Consider the following 19979-nt stretch of genomic DNA (forward strand, 5'->3'; position numbering starts at 1 on the left):
CACTCGCTCTATTTTGGGGATCCCCCTGCATGATAAGCCCCGTCTCCATCAAGTCCTAGTGGGCGCCCGCCTACGCCCCCCCACAACTGACCCGGCACCCTCCCCGGGAGCTTGGCTCTTTCATAATAGGCTACAACATTATTTCAGCACACTTTCCCCTGCATCCCAGATTCACAGAGACCTCACACCTTTTGAACGCCTTTGCATACAGTCGACCCCACCTACCCACACAATTTCTCTGATCTATGGAGCGCTGAGGGGCAATTTGGAGACAGACCTGAAACCCTCCTTTATCCTGCAATGGGAAACTGATTTGAATAAGACGTTCTCGGAGGATGATCTCTCTAAGATTTTCCTTCTTACTCACAAGACTTCTCTTTCCAGCAGGATACAGGAACGCAATTATAAAATTCTTAGTCGGTGGTACCGCTGTCCAGACTGGCTTCACGCTGTCTTTCCCTCTGCCTCCCCCTTGTGTTGGAGGTGTAGTGGTGCCCTGGGTACTTATATTCACATTTGGTGGACCTGCCCTATTATACAGCCTTTCTGGACATCGGTCTTCCAACTCTATAATAAGGTATGCTCTACAGCAGTGCCGGCCTCTCCGGAGATCGCCCTACTGTCTCTTATCCCGGGCTCTCTGCCCCTGGTCAGGAAAGGCCTGCTCAGGCACTTTCTGGGGGCGGCCAGGGCGGTCATTCCAAGATATTGGAAGCAGTCCTGTCCCCCCTCTCGAGTGGAGTTGGTGGAAACTCTCAATAAGATCAGGCGCATGGAAGAACTGGTGGCAGATGACTCAGACAAACCTGCCCTTTTTGATAAGACCTGGTTTGCTTGGGATACTTTTAGAGCTTCTTCTGATCTGCAAGCCTGGCTGGGGTAGGTTCCAGCTGGTATGGTCCCTCATTCCTTTCCCTATTCCCTCCCTCCCCCCCTTTATGTCCCTCCTGCCTCCCCCCTTCCCTCTTCTGCCCCTATTTCTTTTCTCTCCTCTCTCTTTTCCCCTCTCTTTTTCTTACACATCTGAAGGGCTCTCTGGCCTTCTTTTATTTCTGTCTTTCTTCTATGTTTACTTAGGTTTCTCTAATGTAATGTGATGCCCTATATGATGTTCAGTGGTGCTTCACTTGTCAGTTTTCCGATATGCAGATAGACCCTTCCTCACTCTCTTCAAGGGCTTATCATTCAGTTACTCCACGTCTTGGAGTCAAAGTCTCAGAACTCTGTTGGAAGATTTGCCTTTTCTATGGACAACTGATATTATGCTTCCCTATTGGATCACATTTCCGGGACTGTCTTTCTGTGAGATTAGAACTACGCTTATGGAGCATCCGACTATGTTTATTTTCATGCCGTGTTACAGGGGCTCACTTTAATCTATGTACATGTTAGTGTTTTGGACGTCACTTAGTCCTGCTGTATTTCTTAACTGTTTTTTCTGCTTTAATAAAAACGATTTACCATAAAACCTATTACAGAGTTTCTTAAAATCGCTTGAACTGTTGATATTTAATGTTTTCAGAAAAATGACCCTGAAATGACAGTTACGCTTTAAAACATAAAGGTAGAATAACAACCAACATTCTTACAGATCTTTGTGGCTGCTTGATCTGCTACCATATTGGTTTTTAGTGAGTGACAACCATTTGTCACTCAAAGAAAATCTGTCACTAGGTTGATTCTGCCTTAAATGAGGGCAGCTTAAACTAGAGACAAATGCTGATCAGATCAGTATATTACTCACATCATTTTGCTCAGCCGTTCTCCAAATATGCAGGAGAATAGGATTCTTGCCACCCCCCCGCCCTCTACCTGTCGATCGACAGTTGACTGCCTATACACAGCATGGATAGATAACTGCCAATTAGCAGCTGGTGGGAGGAGTTTTCTGCTTCTCGTGAATATCCAGGACTACTGGGCTCATGCACATAATGAAGAGGACTAGTTATTGTCTACGTTATTCAGGAGGATATCTCTGGATTACAGAACAATGTAAGTGATACATTATTCTGTTAAGCTTCTCTGTCACTACTTTTACCTTTAGATAGAGCCCAGAGCATAGGTGTATAACACGCCATGGAGAGGCCATAGTACAGTGTAGGGTCTGCCCCGATATGAGGTCACCTTATCGTGGTGGGGTGGTTTACACTGTTTGCAAATGGTAACCAAGAGCCTCATTATTTTTGTGGGAATTTTTTTTAGCAGTTGGGGGGGGGGCTGCTTTTAACTATTTTCATGTCTAAAGTGGGTCTGTATCTTGCCATTGCGGTGAGCTGTTGCATTTTTCTGTGTTTACAATTTCAGCCATAGCAAGTTGCTCCTACCTAGTGTGAATGGTGTTCTAGGAGAGCTGACCAAACTTGTCTTTTTTTTCTGTGTGCCTTAGATAGAGCAGCATAAACCTACTGACAGAGTCTCTTAAAATATCATAAGTGCTTTCTAGGAAGATAACCAATGGCTAAGAGACTGACTACACAAGACAAACAATAGATATTGGTTTTCTCTTCAATAAAAATGCCAGCAGTATCTAAACAGAAAAATTCCAAAGATATACTGATCTTTACAGTCAAAAACATTGAAATACCTCAAATCTCACATTATATTACCACATTTTCTAATCCTTTACAAACCCTTCAAGACCAATGTTTTTTGCCTAACGCATGATTTTTCACGGAATAGTTTGAAAATATAGCAACAAGGCCATAACCTTCATACTAGATCCCAATGGCAACAACAATTTTTAAATAAGAAAAGATCTTCAATCATACACGGAGTCCATCAAATAGATGGCCCTAATGGCAATGACATTAAACTTATGCATACCACCTCCTACTGCTGTGACTGTGTAAGGTCCTATTTACATCACATTCAAGAGGATGATTGTGGAAGACAAAATGATGTAGTCAATTGCGAAAGAGCAAAGAAAAATATACACCCTTTAAACGCAGTGCACCCACCTTTGTGTACGCCAGTTTCCGGAAAGCTTGCTTAGCTTCGGTTGGTTCAAGAAATTCCACAATAGCGGTTATTCCGCCTTCTGGCAGCAATACCCTTCCTAGGTCTCCGAAACGTCCAAACACCTCCTGCAGTTCTGAAGCCAGAGTGCCAGCGGGGAGGTTCTTAACTAGAATTACCGTCTTACTACGCGGTGATGCAGCCTGATGCAGGAAAGAAAGGGAAAAGGATGACCCATTAAACAAAAACAATTCATTTTTACCCCCAACTTCTTACTGGCCAATAGGCGTGACATACTGCTGTATATAGACTGGCCTCTTAGTAATTTCCTGGTACATACATATTGTCCTTAGAATTGGGCATTAAGAGAGGTGGGCGGACCTGGAGCACGCTTGTGTTCGTCCGAACCCGAATGCTCGGCACTTGATTACCGGTGGCTGAAGAAGTTGGATGCAGCCCTAAGGCTGACAGGAAAACATGGATACAGCAATAGGCCATAGGCTGTATCCATATTTTCCAGGACTTCCTAGGATTGCATCAAACTTCTTCAGCCACCGGTAATCAAATGCCGAGCATTCGGGTTTGGACGAACACAAGCGTGCTCAAGGTTTGCTCATCTTTAGCCATTGATGGTTGTTAATAAAGCTTTGCACTTGGGATCCTTTCTGATCAGCAGAAATAAAGAGGTCATAACCCCTTTCATTTTTTCAGAAAGGCACATATGGCTGGACCTTGTATTGCAGCTCAGTCCCTTTTTATGCTCCCCTTCATCCTGCTGATTTGTGTGGGTGAAGGTGACTGGATAGAATAGCCCATCAAAAAAGGGAAACCGACAGCACAGATATGCATATACAGTGGTACCTTGGTTTAAAAGTTACTTGGATTAAGAGTGTTTTGGAAAAAGAGCTCACAGTTTTTCAAAATTGTAACTTGGTTTAAGAGCATTGCTTTGGTGTAAGAGCTCCCTGTACTGGGTGGGAGGGGCATGGTCTGCATAGCTTGGTCTACAGCAGTGCTTCTCAATTCCAGTCCTCAGGTCTCACCAACAGGTCATGTTTTGAGGATATCCCATACAAAGAACGCCTGTGCTAATACCTGAGGCACTGAGTATAATTATATCACCTGTGAAATACTATGGAAATCCTCAAGACATGACCTGTTGGTGAGGCCTGAGGACTGGATTGAGAAGCACTGGTCTACAGCACTGTACTCTGACCCAGGACGTCTCCCTCACCTTCCAAATCATTGCAGATCCACTTCAGGCTGGGGCTTGCATCAGGGGACAGGACTGTGGACTCTTCATAGCTGTAACCCTTCTCTTCCTGGACAGAGAGTAATGCTATACTGTGCCCACATGTGCCCTGCTCATTCCTTCATGCTCCCTGCAGTCTCTGTCAGCCCTTGTGTTTCCCATCCTCTCCATTCCTGCTATAATGTGCCTGCACTTACACGCAGCTATACACACTGCTGCTATAAATGTTTTTGCACTCACACTCAGCTCTGTGATTCTCACTTCCCAATTGGTTCATGAAGACGCACCCCTTCCCCATTGCTGTCATGTGACCACACAGACCTTTGACAGCAGCCCTGCTTCTCTATTCTAGCCTGTTGTACTACACTACTGCATTATGAGGATCTGCATGTCCATCCTGTATCTACAAACTGCTGCTGTTTTTTCAGGTTTATGCACTTACTATACATTATAACACATATTCAGCTGTTTCTCATAGTTTGTTTCATCTGTTCTACATGTTATTCAGAATACAAAATCATTATTTTGGGGATGTGGAACCAATTGTCTGCATATCAGTGATTTCTGACGGGAAAATTAGCTTTGGTTTAAGAGTGGATTTGGATTACAAGCACGGTCCTGGAATGAATTATGCTCCCAACCCAAGGCACCACTGCATCTGTGTCTCCAGTTACCTACTAAGCGAGCATCGCATAGGTACCACTAGCTTTGCTCAGTGATCAGGCGGCTTTGTGAAAAACTATCTTTATTTTGCGGTAACAATGTCATAGAGACTGGTCTCCGAGACTACTTTCCATCCACCGCTTTGTCTCACCCACACCACCTCTAAGGAAAGACAGCTGGCTTATCTTCACTGTGCAGCATTTCTACATACTGAGTGGGCAGGGGAGTGGTGGTCAGAGAGTGGGCTGGCCGCGGTGTTACAGATCCACCTTTGTGACACTGCACAGTAAAGATTGTTTTATGCAAAGATGCCACAGATCACAGATAACTACGTGATGCTCGGTAACAGAGGATGATTTGTTTTATACAAACGTTCAGCAGTGAACCATCATCTGAGAAAACACAAGGGGCAAATGTGTGAGACCTCAACCATTAACACAGCGTTACCTGACTGAAAGAATCCAGACAAACTCCATTTTCCAGCAGGAAGCGGCGCACATCTTGAACTATCTGGGTTTCTCCCAGTGCAACTCTGACGGCAACGCTACCTTTTCCTTCCTGATGATAAAAAAGGAAATGGGTTATGGTCATTAAATACACTTTACACATAGCCACAATGTAAGTAGTCTGGGCGATAACTCACATGATCCAGGACTTGGCTTTTGCTTGTGTTGTACTTTTGAGCGATGACCTCAGCCACTGAGCTGGTCCCCATGAACAGTGTATTCCAGTTGTGAGAACTGTAAGTAAGAACATAAAAAAGTGCTGTACAGTATAATAGGCATTATTACCAGCACAGGTCTACTTCAGAGAATAGGATGGAAAATCAATAAATGTGCCAGAGGTCTATATTTACACTGTTAGGCCATGTTCACACAACTTAGGTTCAGTATTAATCATGGCCGTTGTTGCCGATTTGCAACACGGCCGTGATTAATACTGAACTTACACTGTGCTGCAGCTAGAAGGAATCCAGGCCGCAGTGTATACACATAGGGGGAGATTTATGAAGCTTACGCCAGAGGAGTACGCCAGGGAGAAGGTGCAGATTCGCCCCTTCTTCCTGGCGTAAGCCTCCTGTGCGTCTCGCTCGCCCGATGGGCGGGCTGGGGAGCTTGCAGGGGCGTGATGAGGCGGAGAGGAGGCACGGTCTCCTCCCACAACTCATTTATCATGATTTACGCCTGTTCACTGGTGCAAATCATGATGCAAATCTACACCTGCTGGAAGCAGGTGTAGATTTGGTACACCCGGTGCAGATTCGGGTGCCCAGCTGGCTGGATTCAATAAGAGGCATACGCCTCCTGAATACTGCCGTGAAAAAGGGGCAAGGCTTAATATAAGACGCTCTTCATAAATACCCCCCATAGTATACACTCCGGCCGGGATCCCCAGCGGCCACGCAAAAAACGGACATTTCAGTTTTCTGCGGCTGCTATTCATTAAATAGCAGCCGCAGAGGACATGTCAGTACACACAATAGAGCGTGCGGCTCCGGCACTGATGCGCCCGCATCCGAATTCAGCAGCAGTGAAGATCACCTGGCCAATGCAGCAGTACCGGCCGGGATGATCGTCAGTAACACCATCTGTTCAGTGACCCAGCCGGATCACAGAACGGCCGGGTGTTATACGTTGTGTGAACATGGCCTTAGGCTATGTTCACACAACGTATATTTTCTATTAATCATGGCCGTTGTTGCACATTGCAACACCGGCCGTGATTAATAGAAAATGTTCTTTGCACAGACAAATACCGGCTGGAGTGTATACACATAGTATTCATTGAATAACGGCCGCACAGAACTGTCAGTTCGTACAATGGAAAGCGCAGCTCTGGACGCACTTTCCATTGTGTGCTATGGTGAATTGGGATGCAGGCACACCCAAATGCACCTGCATCCCAATTCAACAGAAATGAAGATCATCCGGCCGGTACCGCAGTACTGACCGGGATGAACTTCACTGACACTGGGTTACAGAACAGCCAATGTCTTACTATAAGCCAATGTCTTACTATTTTTTGGGGGGGATTTGAGGGATTTTTAGCACCCACTTCAAATAAATAGGATGTGGAAGGTCATCTGATTTGTGCTGGATTGCATTGCAGAACTGATACAAAATCTGTGTAAAATGCTCCATGTGAACAGACCTCTTTGGCACATGTCACACACTACAGCACAACTGCAAAAACGGTAATCCAGATGTTTAATTTTTGGAAATGTTGATTTATGAACGTCAAGTGTTTTTTTCTGTTTCTATGCTTTGGAGGTCTAAGCACACAATGCCTTTTTTTTATTTATTCATTTTTATTTCAGGTGAGCAGGCCCTAATCAACTCAGCACTTGTAGCTGCTATCTGCTGATGTTGCACCCTAAACCACAATTTACCACTACATGGCTGATGGACTAAAAGGCCCTTTTACACGGGCTGATTAAAAGTGTCAGCGATCAGCCAATGAGTGGGAAAACATCTGTTATTCGGCTGATTGAATCTTTGGTGCTGCGGTAAAATTTATCATTATCGGCCACATATCCCTCTGCGTAGGCAGGAGATGTGCGGCCGATATCAATGAATGTTAATTGCGGCATGAACAACACAGCGATCGTTCGTGCTGCACGACTGCTAAAATAGGTGATGCAACGAGCACAGAGCCTAGGATTCCAAAATCTGAATATTTTAGCGTTTTGATCAGAAGAAACAATAAGGTATTGTGTAACATGAAGCTTCTAACCAGCAGAATTATACCTAGGTAGGGCTGGAGCGTAATTTTCTTTGCAGCTTGCATACTACAAACCATAGCAGCTTTAATATAATAAAAAGGTGACTAGTCACACGTAGCAATTTCCTATTCCTGAATGAAAATATTGAAAGTTGTCTCCAGACTCCAGAACTATAGGCAGTACCTGGAACTTTTAGCTTTATCCTTCAAAGCTTTTTGTTTCTTAAAGCCAGAATTATCTGATCCCACCTCACCTTCATCTTCCTTTTTCACAGTGGAAGGAAGAACATGCAACATTCGGCCCTAAAAAAAGAAAAAGTGAAAGATGTTATGATGTTATGATATGAAGATATGAGCACCGATCTTCATCAACTCCCTGGAACTGAAATCTGTCAAATACTATCAATCAGTTATTGTTCTCCTTTTGTCCATACAGGTCTCATAGACACAGAGCCGTGAGATGCATGCAGCAGCCCACTTGTCTCCCCGCTCGTTTTATTGATCAGTCGGGGTCTGCACACTCCTTTTTGATGTCCCTAGGACATATGAAAAGTCCGGCCACAGGGCTCCAGACTAAAAAATTTACCTAGGAGCCATTGGCTCCTAACCTGAAAAATTTAGGCGCCAAATAGAATATTTGGTCGCCAACATTTTAAACCATGTAAAATTAATGTTATGTTAAATGGGACTTACTGTGTGCAGAGGCCACGGCAGCATCCTCATTTAGATCCTTTCTTTTCTTAGTTTGAAAACGTTCAACATGGAAACTTGCAACTTGACAACCATATACAGTCTGACTCAGTACTTCAGCTTCACTTGGCTAGCCTTTTAATGAGGCTTACTCTTCTGAACTTGAAAGCTTGCAACAGTCTATACATACTGAGCTAGACTTATGACTGCAGCCATAGTGACCCCCCACAAGATGTGTATATAGATAGATATATCTCTCACCTAGTGACTAATGCAAGTGACCCCCTACAATACAGACACCTGAGGGGCCCTGATAATAATAATTGTGCATATATCTATCTTCCAGTGTCTGCAGCCAGTTTGCCCTACACTTATATATATATCACCCAGTGCAGCCATAGTTACCCCCCGGCTCTCTACCCTGACGTGCTGACACTCGACGCTGCAGGGAGGCCATGCTGACATCTGTAGTCCCCCCGCAGCTCTGCGCCCTTACCGAGCTCTCCAGTAGTGAGGTCCGAGTCGGGTCCTCCGGGTCCCCCGCTATACGTGTGCTTAATGTCCCGCTTAGCGCTTGGTGCAGCCTTCACGCTAATTGGTTCTTCTTTAATTGCGTCATGAATTTGGGTAGAAACGCGATTGGCTGAAGAATATAGGCGGAGCCAAGCAGGGGCGTAGCTAATGTCTCCTGGGCCCTGGTGCGAGAGGTCAACTTGGGCCCCCCCCCCATTCACGACCAAGTGATGCTACTGGTAGGTGTATGTGTGTGTATACACACTCCAAGACAGATATTACCAATAACACCAGCATATAGGAAGTGAAAATATTATCACCATATATATTACCGCCATACTGTTACTCTATACTGAGACCAATATTGCCAATAATACAAGTATACAAGGGGCAAATATTAACGCCACACCACAACCACTACCATCACCACCACATTGTTACTGACCAAAACCAGTAAACTGAGACCAATAAAACACAGTACCGGATAACAAGTAACAAATATTACCACCACATACTGACTAACACCGCCACATACTGACTAACACCACCTCTGCTACTGAATAAGATCCACTGTACACAGATCACTATCACCTCATACACTCATATAGAGGTGGAAGCAGCTCCACACAGGTTGTATACACCATATAAATTACAGCGCAGATATATCAGGTGACTCACAGGGGACGTCTTCTCTGATCGGAGTTCTTTCCTTTTCATCTTCTTCTCCATCTGTCCTGGGCCGTTATGAGAACTTCTCCGAGCCACGAATCCACAGAATCTGCCAGACAGACATATTAGGCTCCTCACACTGGCACCATCCTCATCTCTATACACACTGCACATCTGTACTGTCCCCTTTACACCCTCATTTGGTGGGTAGCCCTGAGTCTATGTGACCCCCTTATAGAATATATAGATGGCCCCCACTGCATGTTGCACCCCCCTTCGCTTATAGATGGCCCCCTCCCCTTATAGATGACCCCCTCTACCCCCATTATAGATGCCCCTCTCCCCCCCCATTATAGATGCCCCCTCTCCCCCATTATAGATGCCCCCCTCTACCCCCATTATAGATGCCCCCTCTCTCCCCCCCATTATAGATGCCCCCCTCCCCTCCCACCTTGAAGATGGCCCCCTCTTCTCCCCCCCTTATAGATACCCCCTCCCCTTATAGATGGCCCCCTCTCCCCCCCTTGAAGATGGCCCCCTCTTCTCCCCCCCTTATAGATACCCCCTCCCCTTATAGATGGCCCCCTCTCCCCCCCCTTGAAGATGGCCCCTCTTCTCCCCCCCTTATAGATACCCCCTCCCCTTATAGATGGCCCCCTCTCCCCCCCCTTGAAGATGGCCCCTCTTCTCCCCCCATTATAGATGCCCCCCTTCTCTTCCCCCCATTATAGATGCCCCCCCTTCTCTTCCCCCCATTATAGATGCCCCCCCCTTCTCTTCCCCCCATTATAGATGTCCCCCCTTTCCTCTATGCTAAGCAGTATTTAAAAAAAAACAAAACACACAAACTCACCTGAAAACCAGCTCCCCCGGTGATCCTCTTCTTCTTCAGGCGCTGTCCCCGGCTGATGCGCGGCTGCCGGGGGTGTCCCGTCCTATCCCCGGCAGCGTACGCATCAGTGAGCTCCCTGTACGCCGGGGCTGTGACTTCTAACACAGGAAGCGTCTCTAACGTGCACTTCCTGTGCCGGAAGTCAGGGCCCCAGGCAGCTCACTGATGTGCCGCGCTGCCGGGGATAGGACGGGACACCCCCGGCAGCCGCGCATCAGCCGGGGGCCCGGACGAGCCCGCTCTTGTGACCGCAAGCAAATCAATGCTTGCGGTCACAAGAGTAATTTAAGAGGGGAGCAGTGCAGTGGCAAGGGGGGGCCCTCGCGGGCCCCCCCTCGTAGGGGGCCGGGTCGCAGCGGTGACCACTGCGACCCTGGTAGCTATGCCACTGGAGCCAAGGTTGTGTGAGAGGTCAGGGAAGCACACGGGAAGGCAGCAGCGCAGCTGATTGTCCTTAAAGAGACAGCGCGCCGCCTCCGGGGCCAGTCGCAAATGGCGCCCAGATTAATAAATCTGGGCGCCATTTGCAATATGTCAGTCGCATTGGCGACCATTTGGTCGCCATCTGGAGCCCTGGGCCAGACCCTTTTTTTTAAGCAAGTGCTGGGGAGGATAAAAGAAATAACATGCACTTTTTGGTCCCCGGCCTCTGACTGGTCTGAGCGGAGACTTAGGTCATAACGTGTGAGGTTCACTCAGCCAGTCAGTGGCCATAGTGGGGTCTTACCTCAGCCGCTGACTGGCTGAGTAGACTTTACAACCTCAATTTCTAATATCCTTTATTTTTCAAAACTACAATTGCAGTCAGTGGATGGAGAGCAGGAAAAAAATATATATATTAATAATAATAATAATAATAATAATAATAAATAATATAATATAACATTTTTGCAGGCTTGACTTTTTTTTCTACATAGGACTACCTAGACTGGATAAAATTAATAAAAGTTCAGATATTGATCTGCTATAGAAAACAGTATTTCAGCCAAACTCAGGAGTGCAATAGACACATCAGAAAAGAAACGGTCTGTGTTTTGAACTCACTTCTGGTTTTGTGAAGCCTTATAGACAACTACTTTTCAGACACACCTAAAAACCTCCCATAGTTACAAACACATCAGCTCCCTCATTTCGGTAGGAGTTCATAAAACTTTACTGTAAGGTGTACACAACATGAGAATAAAAAAAAAAAAAAAAAAAAATCTGTGAAATTTAATTTGGAGAAAAGAATGAAAAAAAAAAAAATCTCAGTTTATGTAAGTGATCGCCACATGAAATAACCAGTTATTTAACCTACCCACCTGAAAAATGTGTCCATCTACCTCTGCATATGCTTTAACAGCATGTTCTGTGATGAGGAATGTAACAAAGGCAAAACCCTTAGGCTTCTTTGTTAGTTTATCAATTGGAAAATGGATTTCAGAGATAGGACCTAAGAGAGTACGGAGAAAGAGGTTAATGAAGAAATAGTTTTTCTTGCGGTGAATTGAGCAGGTTTGTTGCAGAAAGCTTTAAGGCTGAAAATCATGACTGTATCCGTGTTCTCCAGGACTCCCCCTAGGGCGGCATCCAACTTCTTCGGCCGTGGGATATCAAATGCAGAGCGTTCAGGTAACGTTGCCAAACCCAAATAGGTCCGCTCAAACCTAATGACGAACAAACATTCTTCTAACTAGGTAACTAGTTTTTACTTGTACCATATTTAGCGAATAACGCCTCCAAGTCTGCCTCAGTGCAGCTGTAGGGCAGGTTTCTCACAAAAAGTCTTCCAGAGTCTGCCAAATCTTCTTCAAGCTCAGAATCCTTCTGACGTTGTTCCCATGGTCTGTTCTGGGATTTTCCTGGGAGACATGCTTCTTTTGTTTGCTCAACTTGGAAAACTTCAATGTACCTTCCACCTTAAATAGAGTTGTATGTATTGGTTAATATTTTTTTTTCCCTATCAAATGAAAAAATGTGTGTACTAAAGTTGTCTCTGTCCCACAATTGACAGCTATCCAGAGGAGACAAGAACCCCCAATGAACATTTAGAAGGGTTGTGAATATGTCAAGGATGTGAAATTTTGTATATTTACTGAGGCCATTACAATGGTGCCGACCTTCTGAACAGGTAGAGATATTTAGATTCCTTAAAGCCTATGTACTGATTAACGACTTGTTCAACCAGCTCGACTGTGCAGGATAGCAAATTGCTGCTCACATTTAGACTGACTTATCAGAAGGTGACAAGTATATGATTTAGGCCTTAGGGATTATCCAGCGTTAGAAAAACATGGCCACTTTCTTCCAGAGACAGCACCGCTCTTGTCTCCAGTTTGGGGGCAGGTTTTGCAACTCAGTTTAACTGAAGTGAATGGAGCTTAATGCAAACCACACCTGAACTGGAGACAAGAGTGGTGCTGTCTCTGGAAGAAAGTGGCCATGTTTGTCTAACGCTAGATAACCCCTTTAAAACCCCGCCTGTATTAAATGTCTATATATAAAGGGTATCAGTGCACTTCTAGCTCGGCTGAGAGAGCAGGTTATACCAACTTTTTGTCTGGTGTCATTTCCTCGTCGCTAGCACTAGGCATTACTTAATTTAGACAGGGATAGGAACTTAGGAAAACAGGGCGGTCAAAAAGGGGTCCTTCCCTGACAATTAGAGATGAGCCCAATTCAAGCATGCTTGAGTGCTGATCAATCAGAAATTGAATACCAGTGGCTGAAGAAGTAGGATGCAGCCCGTCCTAGGGCATCTGGGAAAACCTGGATACAACCATACGGTTGCATTCAACTTCTTAAGCCACTGGTATTTAAACGATGATTGATGAGCACTCGAGCATGCTTGATTTAGCTCATCTTTAATCACAACCTTTCTAAGCGTTGTTTGAAAATCTGCACCGTTTACCATGACCAGACTAAAGGTTCCTATATACCCTATACTACTGGTGGCCATATCCGCTGCTTGCAGCAGGTTTGGCCTTCAGTATAAGGTTATGGGGCTTTACCAGTTTACTAACGACAGATGATGTCAATGGAGAAAGGCATCGGGCATGATGGAAAATCACTGCCTGGCCTCTTTGTTCAAAGGAGAGATAAGCCGCAGTCAGAGCGTTCTGGAGGAAGCAGAAGCTTTACCCTCCCCATCTCATAGAGAACACGGGAGTACTTGTCCATATCAAACATTCCTGTGTATAGAGAGTGCGGGATCCAACGGGAGAGATAATTAATGGCTGAATGATTGTGGAAGGCGTATGGCCACTTTTACAAAAATGGTGACAGATATTTGTTAAAAGTGAAGTCTGCATCCTCAGATAAAAGACTCCTCCACCTTTTTCTAAGGACCAACACAAAGGTCATAATCTTGTTTATCTCTGGCAGGCCTGCAAGTAAAATTTAAAGTGACTCTGTACCCACAATCTGTCCCCCCCAAACCACTTGTACCTTCAGATAGCTGCTTTTAATCCAAGACCTGTCCTGGGGTCCGTTCGGCAGGTGATGCAATTATTCTCCTAAAAACAACTTTTAATCCGGCAATGCTGTGTCTAACGGCCGGGGCTTACATTTGTATATGCATTAGGCTGGCACAACCTCTCCGTCCTTCCTCCCCACCCTCCTCATCATTAGGAATGATCCAGGAACATTAACTGCTGTTTGAGCTTTGCACAGGTGTCTTAACGATCCAGCCCATGTTCATTATACACACAGGTGGGGAATAGGAAGCAATCTACCTGGAGAATTCCTAATGATGAGGAGGGTGGGGAGGAAGGACAGAGAAGGTGTGCCAGCCTAATGCAAATACAAATGTAAGCCCCGGCCGTTAGACACAGCGCTGCAGGATTAAAAGTTGTTTTTAGGACAATAACTGCATCACCTGCCGAACGGACCACAGGACAGATCTTGGATTAAAAGCAGCTATCTGAAGGTACAAGTGGTTTGGGGGGGGGTTAGATTGTGGGTACAGAGTTGCTTTAAGAGCACAAAAATAAACCTTACTACTGCAGACAAACTGTACAATGGCATCAATACAGTACAGAGCACAAGAGTAACTATGATTGCCGAAAAGTGTGATATAAAAATCTGAGTCTACATTGTGCCCATAATCCCAAATCCTTCCATGTAACTCACCCATATAATCTTTATTCTTCTTAAGAGCTTTATGTACATCATCTTCACTGTTCAGGTCCACAAAAATATAACCTTAAAGACAATAGGTAAAACAATGACTGCTGGGTTAGCACACATGTTGTAATACGCACAAAGGGGAAAAAAACAAGGTCAGCTGACTGACAAACACAGGGGGCAGGAGTATCACCTGTTCACTTTTAACATTATCGTACATACAAGTACTCAAGAAGATTACTAAAAGTAACCGGCACTACTCTCTATTGATGGCTATATATAGTATGCCGCCATTCACTAAGGGCTATGACTGAGTTGCCTGTGGGGTGCTCCTCCTATGTAGGTATATACATAATCCAAATATACAGGAGAAAGAGAAGAGGGCACTCACCCATTCGTGGCAAAATTCTTCTTTATTCATAAGATGTGCAGTTTAAAAGTCCATAGAGGCATGCGCGCGAAATGGCCATCATGTTAACGCCGTGAAGGTGGTATGGCGTCTGCCCGCATGAGAAATGTCTCTATGGACTTTTAAACTGCACATCTTATGAATAAAGAAGAATTTTGCCACGAATGGGTGAGTGCCCTCTTCTCTTTCTCCTGTATATTTGGATATTCAAGTACTCAAGAACTTACCAGTCTTGTTTCCATTAGCATTCCGCACTATTCGAATAGCTGCTGGTTTTAGTGGTAGAAGAAACTCTCGAACGTTTTGCTAAAAACAAAAAGGAAATTTTTCTGTAAATGTCAGGAAGTACCTACCTACAGTAAGTGTTTTTTTCTAATCCTATATAACACATACATAACAAACACCTTCCTCCAACAAGAAGATCTCCAAACCTCTCCCCTCCTGCTCTAACACAGTCCTGTGCCATGTTACAGTCCACCATAGATCTCTTCTGGTCACACCAAGCCAATTTTCTAATTTTATACAAGAATTTGTTAGTTGGAGACTTTTCTTTATCTCCACCTTCCTTCTTAAAGTCAATGCCGTTAAATTTTTTTTTGCAGAAATCAATAGTCCAGGCGATTTTAAGAAACGTTGTAATTGGGTTTATTACACCCTGGCACCCTTTACTGTAATCTTAAAGGGGTTATCCAGCATTAGAAAAACATAGGCTATTTCTTTCAGAGACAACACAACTCGTCTCCAGTTTGGATGGGGATTTGCAACTCCGTTCCATTAAAATGAATGGAGCTTAATTGCAAACCGCACCTTAACTAGAGAAAAGAGTTGTGTTGTCTCTGGAACAAAGTGGCCATGTTTTTCTAGTGCTGGATGACCCCTTTAAGTGCCCCTACATTTTCTTATGATAAGAGCATTTAGCTGAAGAATACCCTTAGATCTGGATTTTTAAGAAAAAAGTCTCAGCTCTTTATAGTACTTTGATGTTGTCAAATGAGACTCCTAAGACAGCATTATTATCTCTTACTCCTAGCCTTCAAAACTTTTGCAAAAGGGGGCCAGTAAGATACTGCCCCTTGGCTCACCATTGCTAGACTGTGGACCACTCCTTTTAAACACAACATATCCATCAAATAAATGCAATGATTTATGACCACAGAGAGATCTGCTTCTATACATGGACTTTCTGCCTTCTTTTCTCAGGAACCATAGACTAGGAGAAGTCCCTCTATTATTATTGGTATTTCTTTTCTATTATTGTCTTTATATAACTGCTTACCCTCTCTTCTCTAATGGAACATCTAACGCAGATGTCAACTTTATGTAAAGGTGATTTTATTGCACGACTTCATAGGTCACAATTTTATTCAGTAGGTTTTTTTTTTTTTTTTTTTTAAATCTAACCTAACAAACATTATATATGCTGGATGGGTATTCCACTTAAAATTGACTTTCAATATGCTGAGTGCACAGAACATAAACAAGCTAGTCTTAACTTTCTGCATTCCCCTGGCTTCCTCCCACATCATATATTCAGCCCCTGGCTGAACAATCTCGCCTCCACTTTAGAGGCAGACTTGTCTTTCAGTGACAGCCCACGGTGCTGTCCCATCATACTCGGTAATTGGCTGAGCTAGCTGTCACTGGCAGATAAATCTGTCTCGAAAATGGAGGCGGGACTGTTCAGTTAAGGAACGAACATGACGTAGGAGGAAGCCAGGAGAGTTTGGAAAGGTAAAAATAGACAGCAACATATTAAAAGTTAATTCTGAGCAGAATACTCCTTAAGGGTGGGTTTGCACGCAGCAAATTGCAATGGATTTCACACTGCGACACTGTCATTTTAAATAGGTTTACATACTCTCAGGAGAATTTTCATTTCGCTGCCATTATGTAAACCCCATCCCCCTTAACCTGTGGCCCCCTGGTGGTTCTTTACCACTCAGCATTCCAGCCTTCTTCTGTGGCTCCCTGACGCGTCACTCAGCCAATCAGTGGGTGCAGCAGGACAACGCACTGATTGGCTGAGCAGGGTGTCAGGAAGGCGGGTTGCGTACCGGTAAAAGTATTCACCTGGCCGTCACAGGTTAAGGGGGATTGCGCTTTACGCTGCGATTCCCAGCACTCTAAACCTATTCAAAATTACAGTGCCACAAATTGCAGCGAATTTTGCTGAAAACTGGCAGCGTGAAATCCACTGCGATTCCAGTATGTGGGAACCCACCCTTAAGATAAAAAATCTGAAAGAATTCTACAACATGCAGGGCACTGTCGCAATGCTGAAAACTTTACATAAACGTACTCCAAAATCTGAGACATTTTCTGCCACCACTAAGGATGTGTATTCCCTTGTATTATTGTAAAAATGCACAACAAACTGAACAAATTAAATCCAGTGTCTAATTGCACAATCATGTACATAATGTTCTTGTGCCACACACAGCATCGCATTTTACTAAAGAAACTTTTACATACTTCAGTTACGTTGAATGGAGCTCCTCTCAGTTTGACAGTATATGGTGTTGTAGGTGAAGTCTGAGCAGGCTGTTTCTAAGGAATTTAAAAAAAAAAAAGTACTTTTTTTTATAAGTCACATGTAAAAAGCACACAACTAGTATTGCTCACAAAAATCCATAAGGAGATCTTATGCACAATACAGGATAAAATCATACAGTACATACACTCATTGGTATGAACTAAGTTGTAAGGCCTAGTTTACATATATACGATGCATCTGTTTGTTTTTTTGTAAAAAACTGACTGCAACTGATATCACAACTGATGCCAAAAAGGTAATTAGGTTTTATATCATTTTTTTTATGAAAAACCATCAGTTGCCATCAGTTTATATCAGTTGCCATCAGTTTATTCCTTTAGTTGTCATCAGTTTTTTCAAATACAGTATATAGGGGGCCATCTATATAGGGGTCAGCACCGGAATAGGAGATAAAATATCGTGGACAACTTTTACATGGGAGTCCTCTAGAGCAGGGGTAGGGAACCTTGGCCCTCCAGCTGTTGCAAAACTACAACTCCCATCAGGCCTGGATATCCCAGACATGATGAGAGCTGTAGTTGTGCAACAGCTGGAGAGGCAAGGCTCCTACCCCTGTCCTAAATGGTGCTGCACTGTATAGAGGAGCTGGGGGGTCCAGGGGTCACAAGAGTTTAAAGTCACCCCTTTGTGCATTCTGACATCTCTACACAGGTGTAAAGGGTAAATTTAGCATTTTTCATACCTTATTTCATATCATACGTCATATTGCTTGTTCAAGTAAAAAGTGATCTTTTATCAACTGCAGAGTGTATTAAGTGGGCGTGGCCTCGTGGCATTAACGCCACTTAGCCCCGCCCACAATGGTACTGTCGGCACCACCCCCTTGACGCCCATTGGTTGGCCGACATAAAGGGGGTGGGCTCTAGACCTTTCGGCCAGCCTGTTCCAACGGCCGGCGAGGGGTGGGGCCAACTGTTGTGTTGTGGGCGGGGCTAAGTGGTGCTAATTCCACGATGCCCCGTCCACTTAACACAATCTGCAGTTGATAAAAGATCACTTTTTACTTGAACAAGCACCATGACGTATGATATAAAAAATAAGGTATGAAAACTGCTAAATTTACCCTTTACACCTGTGTAGAGATGTCAGAATACAAAAAGGAGGTGACAGTCACTTCAATGTCGGAGCAGGGACAGGGACTTCTCTATGGCGCGCCGGAGGCAAAAGCCGGAGGATGCATAAAGCAAGTGTCTGCACACGGCATGCCTCCGGCGCCCCATAGACTTTAGTGGATGCGGTGACGGATAGCTGACCTGGCCGTACGTCAGAATGATGCACGCTACATTCTGCCGTACAGCCAGTCCGGCGGCATCAGTTGTTGAACGGATTATTCGAACTGTCCCATTGAAAACAATGGGATCAGTTCAGAGATGCGTTTCCCTCCGGTGCTGCTCTACTGCAACGGAGGGAAACGCCGCCAGATTTATGTAAATTAGGCCTTAGAAAAAGGTAAGATGCACTAAATGTATCTTTACGAGAGCCTATTCTTAGGCTACAACTGGCATGTACATTCTATGGTGCTGGCCCTTGTACACAGCAGGAAGCATTGTCTCCTCATGCACAGTAATGTGTAATAGGGAGCAGGATAGACAGGTGCTTATATTGTAGTGCAGAATTCATAGCTGGCATAAATTAGAGAAATGTAGATTACCGATTCAAACCTGTATAAATATTCAATACTTATAAATGACATCACTAACCTCTTTCTTCCCTGCTTTGCTTTTCTCAGAAGACCCAACTATTTTATTCTTGGCAGCAGTTTTCTCTTGGTCTGACTGTTTCTCTCCTTCATCTCCGGATAAGACGGTAGAGGGATCTTTCACTACCTTTGATTTGAGGTAGTCCATGTCTGAAATCTTGGATTGTAAGGCAAGCTTCTCCTCTACAAATCACCAAAAATTGCTTAAAATCTTACTGCTGCACATTCATATATGTCTTATGAAAAAAAAAAAACATGTAAACCAGCATTTTCATTTTGTTAGTCGTTTACTTAAAGGGAACCGATTATGACTAAATTGTGCCTGCAGCTATAATACGGTGTTATATAGCCCCCAGCACTGTTTCCAGCCGCACAATTTTCCGCTATTAACTTTACTCATACAGCCCAGAAATGTACTTTGTAAATGTGACGGGCAGCAAAGGGAGTGGGACTTCATGTATATTAAGAACTAAGCACAGCAGTAATGCCATAGCTATAAGTGAGGGGCATACCCTAAAGGCAATCAGCAGGGTAGATATACATGATATGCTGATTTGCATGAGGTGCTGAGGATGAGGGTAATTTTTTTTACCTTCATCTCCAACGCCACTTCCGTGCAGTTTGTAGTTTATTTCCTATACTAATAAGGTGGTTTGGTGCTACCACCCCCCAGTGCACAGATCCGCCCCTTCTAATAAATATCAGCAAAGTGGACAGAAAAGAGGCGGGCTGGATCACTGCACTGGGGCAGTAGTCTAGCCCAGTGCTTCTCAATCCCAGTCCTCACCAACAGGCCATGTTTTGAGGATTTCCTTTAAACAGTGCTGTGGAGTCAGAGTCGTGGAGTCGGAGCTAGTT

The 19979-nt window shown here is 44.4% G+C and overlaps 1 protein-coding gene and 1 long non-coding RNA gene across 2 annotated transcripts in view; one reads left to right on the forward strand and one right to left on the reverse strand.

The window, feature by feature from the left end:
- The window catches only part of RBM19 (RNA binding motif protein 19), a 56180-nt gene that overhangs the window by 27109 nt on the left and 9092 nt on the right, over positions 1-19979 (reverse strand). Inside the window, exons 6-15 of the mRNA XM_069961417.1 lie at positions 19123-19304; positions 17341-17415; positions 15096-15174; positions 14466-14537; positions 12053-12253; positions 11657-11787; positions 7776-7894; positions 5514-5610; positions 5318-5428; positions 2958-3158 (exon numbers count right to left, since the gene is read on the reverse strand). Coding sequence (XP_069817518.1) covers positions 2958-3158; positions 5318-5428; positions 5514-5610; positions 7776-7894; positions 11657-11787; positions 12053-12253; positions 14466-14537; positions 15096-15174; positions 17341-17415; positions 19123-19304 — 1268 coding nt within the window. The remainder of the gene's footprint in view (positions 1-2957; positions 3159-5317; positions 5429-5513; positions 5611-7775; positions 7895-11656; positions 11788-12052; positions 12254-14465; positions 14538-15095; positions 15175-17340; positions 17416-19122; positions 19305-19979) is intronic.
- Positions 1884-19308, forward strand: LOC138785445 (uncharacterized). Its single transcript, XR_011362107.1, has 3 exons — positions 1884-1992; positions 12349-12465; positions 19152-19308. It is a non-coding gene; the product is annotated as an uncharacterized lncRNA (long non-coding RNA).

The sequence above is a fragment of the Dendropsophus ebraccatus genome, chromosome 3 (genome assembly GCF_027789765.1).
Source record: "Dendropsophus ebraccatus isolate aDenEbr1 chromosome 3, aDenEbr1.pat, whole genome shotgun sequence".
Classification (NCBI taxonomy): Eukaryota; Metazoa; Chordata; class Amphibia; order Anura; family Hylidae; genus Dendropsophus; species Dendropsophus ebraccatus.